This window comes from Gobius niger (assembly GCF_951799975.1).
Source record: "Gobius niger genome assembly, chromosome: 17".
Classification (NCBI taxonomy): domain Eukaryota; kingdom Metazoa; phylum Chordata; class Actinopteri; order Gobiiformes; family Gobiidae; genus Gobius; species Gobius niger.
The window spans coordinates 2,948,195-2,956,687 of record NC_136868.1 but is presented as its reverse complement, the minus strand read 5'-3'; the positions used below and the strand labels follow the sequence as shown (position 1 = coordinate 2,956,687).

At 38.5% G+C, this 8,493-nt stretch overlaps 1 protein-coding gene across 1 annotated transcript; it reads left to right on the top strand.

Annotated features, from left to right (window-relative positions):
* Positions 1-2,947: 2,947 nt before the first annotated feature.
* LOC306977231 (uncharacterized protein) lies at positions 2,948-7,061 on the top strand (the record flags this gene model as incomplete). Its single annotated transcript, XM_079575440.1, has 8 exons — positions 2,948-3,040; positions 3,112-3,145; positions 4,844-4,927; positions 5,008-5,099; positions 5,209-5,326; positions 5,427-5,522; positions 6,899-6,974; positions 7,031-7,061. The coding sequence occupies exons 1-8, from the start codon at positions 3,008-3,010 to the stop codon at positions 7,059-7,061; spliced, it is 564 nt and encodes a 187-aa protein (XP_079431566.1). The 5' UTR covers positions 2,948-3,007.
* Between the last annotated feature and the right edge of the window lie 1,432 nt (positions 7,062-8,493).

Here is an 8,493-nt window from a genome sequence, read left to right as displayed (position 1 = left end):
TTCCAATTTGAGCTAAAAAAATCCCTGTTTTAACGCTCTACATCAGGGCTTCCCCAAAGTGGAGTTCAGGGCCTCAGATGCACTGCAGGGGGGCCCCAAAGGTTTTCCACACAATCAGTAATAAAGAGCTCACTGTGTATTATGAATTTTAAAAGGAAAACCATTCCATTTTATTTAGTATAATATATTGGATATTGGGGTGCCCTGAAATATCTTTTGATTGGTAAGCGGGGCCAAAACTTTGGGAACCGCAGGTTTAAATGATGGTGTTTTTATATTGTCTTTGTAAATTAGGCATGACACGGTCCCGCGCTTGAGAACAAACCAGCAACAGTCTTTGATTGCTAGGTAGTACAGATTGTAAAATTTGGCTCAAGATTCCCACACAGTAGTCTGAGTTAGCTGTAATCGTCAAAAGGTGCATTTTGTTGGTCAACGATCATGCAAATTTTGCCGTGATCGTTCGATCAGTGCACCTCTAGTTAATAGTTTGTAACATATTAGATGGATTTAAATTGCTATTGTCACAATTTGATAGTGAAGTACACCATCATAAAGGTATGTTTAATTGACAGAAGCAAGAAAGCAGTATAGGTGGAGAGAAGGAGCAAGGGAGAAAGAGGGACAGCCATGGACGTCGGATGCCTGCTGCGCGCTCTACTGGCACAGGTATGTTAAAATGGACTTACCAAAAATGTTTGTGTGCTAATTAATATATGAATTTGTGAATGTGTTATGACAGCATCCCATACAGGTGCTTCTACCAGTCGTGTAGAACCTTCAACCAGCCAGGCCGATGTTTCTTCCACATACGAGAGTAAGTACGATGCTGAGAGCATATTGACATTTTGATTTAATTTTCATATATATATTTTTTGTTAGTTCGGCAACGTAGCATTGAGGAGGAATTAGATGCCCAGTTGCTGTCCTTAAAAGATGTTCTCCCAGATTGTCAAGACCCAACTGCCAAACCTTCTGTAAAATGGGAGGATAGGCAGTCACTGGCTGAAGACAAGTGGGATAAGGCCAGACCTGATCTTGTCAAAGGAATGGTAGCATCAGAGAAAGTCCCCCAAGAGATGTGCAATAAATGCATGTCAAACAAAGCAATAATTAAATGCCCAGACTGTCTGCCAATTCCCTTTTTGTGTGGAGAATGTGACCGGAGTGTTCACAAGGGGTATGTTCTCCACAATCGGTTGTCGCTTGTTGAAGGTTTTTATAAACCTATCCCCCCCATCTGCTGCCTTTATCTAAACAAAAATGGTGAACTTTCATCAACTGAACAAGGTAAGAATCTTTATTGTAAGAATAAAAAATATTAAATATCTTTTAAAATTGCTTTACAGTTAACATTTTAAATATGTATAATTGTTTTATATTTTTAGCAAGACTATTGCCCATGGCTTGGCCAATATTTTGTCAGTGCGGTACCAAGTTTGATATCCGATGTGGGCGTTCTATCATCTTGGTCAATATCAATGGTAAGAAGAACTGAAAATATTTAACAACAATAACATACAATCCACCAAAAACTTCTCCAAACGTCTGTATTTTTCCCCCCAAAGGAAGATATGACTTGTCCCTACCGTCACTTTCCTGTTCATCATCCTCATGTTCTGTCACATGGAGTCCTTCAATATCCAAGCTCCAAGAAAATGGCTATTGGCCTGGACACATAGACTTTAAAACTGTTTATAGTGTTGATTTGTTTAAAATGTTTGAGGAATTGAAGCTGACCGCTCCAGGGCTATCACGGCAGGCTTTTGTTAGAATGCTTGACAACCGCACAAGAGGCTTTGGACGAGTAATTATATTAATATATAACTATTCAAAATGTTGTATGGTTTGTATATTTGTGTCACAATGAAGATTTTTTTTTATTAAACATAGGCAGGGAATATATGTGGAGATGGCCTGCAGCGTGCCTTTCTTGAGTGGACATACTGCAGGCATGAGAAAGAGAAGGCTGTCCTAATGCAGGAGCATTTTAGCTGTCCAGCCTGTCAGCCTGATGTTGCAGCAGTTTCACTAGATGGAAACCGTAAGCTGTATCGCTTTAACAAAGGGTAATAATAATAAAGGGTATAGACCAGGGGTCTCCAACAGGTAGTTCGGGAGTTACCAATAGCTCGTCAGCCTCTTCCAGGTTGCTCCCCATAGGATTTTAAAATGTATAAATTATATGATGCATATTAGAGCATGTATGATTCACATGCCTACAACAATTGGAGGCATTTGTAATGAATAAGTGATAATAAATGATGACTGAATCTTGATAGTAACAGCCCCCCATGAAAGGCTCTCACCATTATATCCACTCATATTTCCCTGACCGCTTAAATGAATAGTTGTCTGCCATTATCGTCCCGAGAAAGTAGCTCTCCGAGGGGAAAAGTGCAGGAGACCTCTGGTTTAGACAAAGTCTTTATATTTATACAATGTCTTTATTTATAAATCATTTCAGTATTAATTGGAATCAAATTGAATATGGAGTTTTCCCCCCAGATCAGCAGAAACTGGTTTCTTTGATGGACATTTTTTTGCAAAAGACAAGGAAGTGACAGATTTTGTAGCCACAGTTCGCAACAAAGTTCCGCCTGTAAGTGGATAACTTAAAATTAATGAATTTCACAAATTATGTGTATGTCTACAAATATGCATTACTTTTGCCACTCTCCTGTTTAAGGTTTCTGGCAAGGCGATGTGTGGGAAAGGGAAATGGACTGCTGGCAAGGAGTGTGCAAAAAAGGCTGGGTCAAAGCTTGATGAGGAGGGTGCAGAAGTAGCAGTTTGTCGTCATGGCGTGCTGCTAAAAGCTTTGCACATGTACAGAGGGGAGATATTTGCGTACCCTATGTTCCTGCACAAAGAAGTGTCCTTTGGTCGGAAGGTAGATTTTATCTGCACAGATATTATGTGCAGATACTACCCCTACCTACAAAAAGTCTGTGCCAAGCTTCCAGAGTTGTCACATCTTCTGTGCAATAAGCCATTCCTCTCTGTTATGCATGCCAAGGGACATGCAGCCAAGTGTGAGGTACAGTTTTAAATTTGTTCTGCTATGTTTGAGTGTGACAACAACAATGTTCAAATATATTACACCAACAGGTTCTGTGGAGTGGACGTAACCAAGAAGGGGCTGGTAAGAACCACAAATATTTCATCCATCTATTTCGCTTCCGCCTTATCTATTGCCGGATCGCAGGGGCAGAAGTCTGAGCAGAGATGCCCAGACTTCCCTATCTCCAGCGGACTCACGAGGTCTTCGCAGGCCAGCTGAGAGTCATAGGGCCAAATCTTGTGCGCAGTCCTCTGGTGAACTAAATGCGAAACAAAACAAATGCACATGTTCACCCCCCCCAACCCCTCTCCCTTCCCGGCGCGGAGTTGTGGGGTTGGAGGAAAATGTGTGTCTCCACTCCAGTACTTACAATTAAATGCGCTATGTCTGGAGTGGCAAGATCCCAAAGTGCATTCTTACTCTGCGCAAAATGTTGTGCTATAGCAGGGTAAGGCAAGTTTGCGTCGTGGAGGGCCGATTTTCATCATTCCCAAAACACCCAAGTGTATAAAATATTGTATTTTCCACACAAGTGTGGCAGTCGATTTCCCTTTAAGACTGAAAATATGATCAAAACAACCCAATAACATTCATTTAAACAGACACAGTTAGTGTTTCCATGCAGTTTCAGGAAAATATTGAATAAAAGTTCCCTATAGACTCGCAACCCACTGAAAATGGTTCCATGACCCACTTTTGGGTCCTGACCCACCAGTGGAGAATCACTGTTTAACATTATATATGACTCCATAGGGAACTAAGCGCGATGTTCTGACAGGACATTAAAATACTGACACAATTTTTCACATTTTAGAGTACTTTAACAGGTATTGGATCTCTTATTTGCACAATATTCCTCAAAATCATCTTAGGGGCTAGAGATTCTATGCTGGAGGGCCGGATTTGGCCCCCGAGCCTGACGTTGCCTACCCCTGCGCTATAGTCTGCGTTTTGAAACACAAGATCGGGCCCATAGTTCAGCGTGTCCTGAGTCTTCCCCAGAGTCTCTTCCTGATGGGACACACCCAGAAGGCAAGGCAAGGCAACTTTATTTATACCGCGCATTTCGTACACAAGGCAACTCAATGCGCCCCCCAGGGAGGCATCCAGGAGGAGCTGTGGAGGAGGTTCCCTCTGAGCTCTTCACCCTATCTCTAAGCCACACCACTCTTCAAAGAGAGACATGGTATTCCCAGAGACTTTTAATCATTAAAAAGGTACTGAATTTGATGTAGCCAAATGTAAGGCCTGAAACATTTGACATTTTACGGAAAAGGCATTACAGTTGAGAACGTGTGTCATTTAATATTGTGTTACACCATATGCTATAATGATGTCAGTAGCACAATACTTTGATACATGCTTCCAGATAACCAAAATACCTCTGACTTTTAATGCAGTAAAACTAAAACATACATGACCAAATTAGGAGAAAAATTTCCCTAAACAGCGTAAGATTTTAAAATAGGTCTTGAATTTGACTTAACCAAACCTGTGGCTGCACTGGAAAGAGCAAGGCACCTTTCTCCCCTCTAGAACTTTGGCCTCTGATTTGCAGGTGCTGATCTTCATCCCAGACGCTTCACACCCTGCTGCAAACTGTCTCAGTGCATGTGGGAGGTCCTGGTTTGATAAAGCCCACATGACAACATCGTCTGCAAACAGCAGAGATGAAATCCTGTGGTCCCCAAACCGGACACCCTTCCGGCCCCTGGCTGGACCTTCTGGTCCAAGATTTTAGGACTGCTATTAGCTTATATTGTTTTAATTTGTTTGCAGGCATGACAGTGGGGGAAGAGGTTGAGCAGGTCAATTCCTTTTTGTCCAGAGTAGCTTTAACTACAAAATACATGACTAAAGCAGGTAAAGCAGATTTTGTAATTCCACCTCAATCATTGATGTTTTAAAATCAGATTTGAAATTTTTTTTTTCTTTTTTTTTAGCTCGGACAGACATGATAACTGTGCACGCGAGAGGATGGAATATCCAGAAGAAAAATGGCCTCCACAAATATCTGTCAAAGAGATATTTCAAAGTACTATTGAAATTATATATTTTTTTGTCATATAACAAATTGTCACTCTTCATGTCAGATGGCTAAAAGAGTTTATTTGTAGCTAATGTTCCACAATATCGCCTAACAGACTTTGAAGAGGAAAGTCAATGAAGTGAACCACCTGAACCATCTGAAAGCAGAGCTTCATCTCACAGATGATGATTTGAAGGTTTGGGTTCAAGAAGTGAAGCAATGGGCTGAAGCGAGTATGTTGATGCCAAGAACCTCTGAATTTTAAGAATGAGGCCAGTTACATCAAACACTTAACAATAATATCATAACATTGGCACTTTTTGTTTTATGCAGCCTCAGAGGTAAATGATGCAACAAGACTGCAGCGTCTAATTGAAAGCCTGGCCCTTGAGATCCAAGAAAGTAAGCGGGATAAATATCGGCACAATGGTAAATACATGTTAGTATTTCTCAATTATACATGCCTTTTAACATTTTCTATGCGACACAACAACAGTGACCTCACAGACCTCTATAAATGTCTGTGTTTTTTTTAAAGTAAAGGCTTAAAAATAATCAGGGCTTAATATTTTATCCAATAGACCAAATAATCATGTAAAATAATGTTATCGTAGTGATAACGATTATAATGTATGTAATAATTGACTACCGGTAATTGTATTTTAATTGGAAAAAAACGCTTATAATTTAATGGAATTTTTTGGAAATGTAGCAGAAAATTATTACATTATTATGTATTTTTTGGTCATTTTGTTTTTTAAGGCAGAACAATTTAATCTACAAGTTAAGTTCACATAGCTACCAGTGCATAGTTTTGTAGTGCTTTAGTTAGGTCAAACGATTTTGAGAGGTTTTGTCATGCCTCCTTTTAGTTGACTAATCGATCAACCAGACATGTCGTTACTTGAGCAAGTGTTTTTTGACTCTGATTTGGAGGACATTAGTCTACCAAACCGTGTTTCTTTCCTCTTATTTTCTATGTGCATTCAGATGTGAAAACTTCAAATATTGCATATAGATCCCTTTATGCTCATTATAGTTCAGACTCATGCTACAGGTGAAAATCCATTTACCTGTAACTTCCGGTACATAAAAGCCAGTTGGACCTCTTCCTGGGATGTTCTGAGTACACAGTTGGTGAACATCGTCAAATATGACCATCAGGCTCTGGGAAAATGCATGCTTGTCAAATGTTTAAGTGTTGCAGTCTTGCAGTCATAAGTATTTCCGACTTCAATGCAGAACTTTGGCAAAAAGATAGCAGCATTTTCTTTGATGGTACAATGCTTCTAAACATATTATGACAAAAAGTATAACTTTGGAATATGTACAGTTAAACAATCAAATTCAACAAGGCCGAGTGCACCCTCTGCTGGATAAAATTTGCAAAAGCATACAAGTATCCAGGTATGCGCTCCAACACTTTGATAGAAACTGATGCATTAGCTTGTTTTCCTGAGGCAAATTTTGGGAAGTGTACATTTTACACAGGATGTAAATTGACACAGATATTTGGAGCGCAGATTCAGAGTGAATATGTGGAGAAAGACTATGCAGGAAGTTGCAGAAAGTGAGGTGGAACAGTAAGGTGTGCCACAGGTGGCAAAGCCAGGTGCGTTCTGATCTGATTGGCAAAAGGCATATTTTAAAATTTCGAGTGATTAGAAAATTACTTACATATTGAATAAGGAGGAGCAGGAGATGGAAATTCAGTCAAAAATAGTTCTCCCAGTATAAAGAATTTGTTTTTCTGTATACAAACATACTATACCCAGATTTCATTATTATTGCTATCTGTCATACAGAAAGGAACAAGTCAAGGCAGCACATAACTGCGAAGATCGAAAAAAAAAAAGGGAAGTTAACAGAGGCAATCACAGAGTACAACAATTTGGTTGATGAGCAAGATGCCATTCCCTCTGATGTGCTCTCAGTAGATTGTCCGTTGTGGCCATGGGACAGAGGTGAGCAATTATTCTTATTTATCATTTTGAGTTTTGTATATTTTGGATTTACCCAATAAATGTTCAATTTCATGTTTACAGCTTCAGGTGTTTCCATTAAGGCCAAAAAAGAGGTCTTTGACAAGGCCATGCTCCTTCAAAGGCTGCATGAGGAAGAAGGCATACTTTTGAAGGAGATGCGCCAACACTGGCAGTCCTTGAGTAGCCTTTCAAAGGCTCTAAAGGAAAAGCTCTGTGGTAATTCTTTTGTAATCTTTCATCGAAACATATAGACTTAAGTTCATAATATTAAGACAAAGTAACATATCATTTATATTTTCTTCCTTATGTCGTATCAAAACATTCCAATTTAGAGAAAAACTATTATTCAGATTTCTGATTCTTATTCTATGATCCCTTTTTGTAGATTTTGTATCTTGCTTACATCTGATATTACTGTAATTGCTTAAGTACCTGTGCTCTGTCTTCATAGATATCACTCAGTCTCCTCAGCAACTGTCTGCCGGATTAGAATGTTTTTTGATGTCCGAAATCCACAAACTGAAGATCCAAATGGCTGAGGTTCAGGCTACATACAAAAACATTGTGAGCGAAAGCCGATTGGAGGATACTGAAGAAAGTGAGGAGGACTTTACAGAAACCGAGGAGGACTTTCAAGAATCTGAGACAGACAGTGAATCAGAAATTTAGGTTGCGTTCACATTTTCTCCAATGAAGTGTTGGGGAGAATACATTGAAAACCTGCTTTAAAAATTATTTTGTGACATAAACCGCTACATGGTCCAACCAGAGTATTGTGTTCATTGTACTTGGAAGACTTTAACGCACAATTGTATCGTAATATATATTGAGAGTACGTATCAGTAATGTTCTGAGGAAGTAATGTTCTAAAGACCTATTAAGATGATTCCATTAAAAAATGTAGATACCTGATTTAATACAGATTCTTGGCTCCATCGGTTGTGCTGATACTGATATTGTGTCATCATAGTTTAAGTAGACAAAATAATAGCGAGACCGCTTTGCGTCCTTAATGAGCAGGTGTTTGTACAATTTACACTACGGACAAGATCTTTGATGTTAAAACTTATAAACTTAGTTATTATAAAATTATTTTTTGTCGGAACAGTTTGATAAATGTAATCCTTTTAGAAATTTGATCTATTAATTATAGGTGAGACAGGATTTGCAAAATATTATATTCAGTATATGTACACACTTGGGCAAATGACCTTATTTAGATTGCCCAGATCTTGATATGATGGAAACTAGACTAATCCAAGTGTATTTATATATATATATATATATATATATATATATATATATATATATATATATATATATATAATATTACATATGTATTATAGATATTTTAATTTTGATTACAAATTATATACCAAATATACAATTTGGGACATCTAAAACAATGTAAGTTT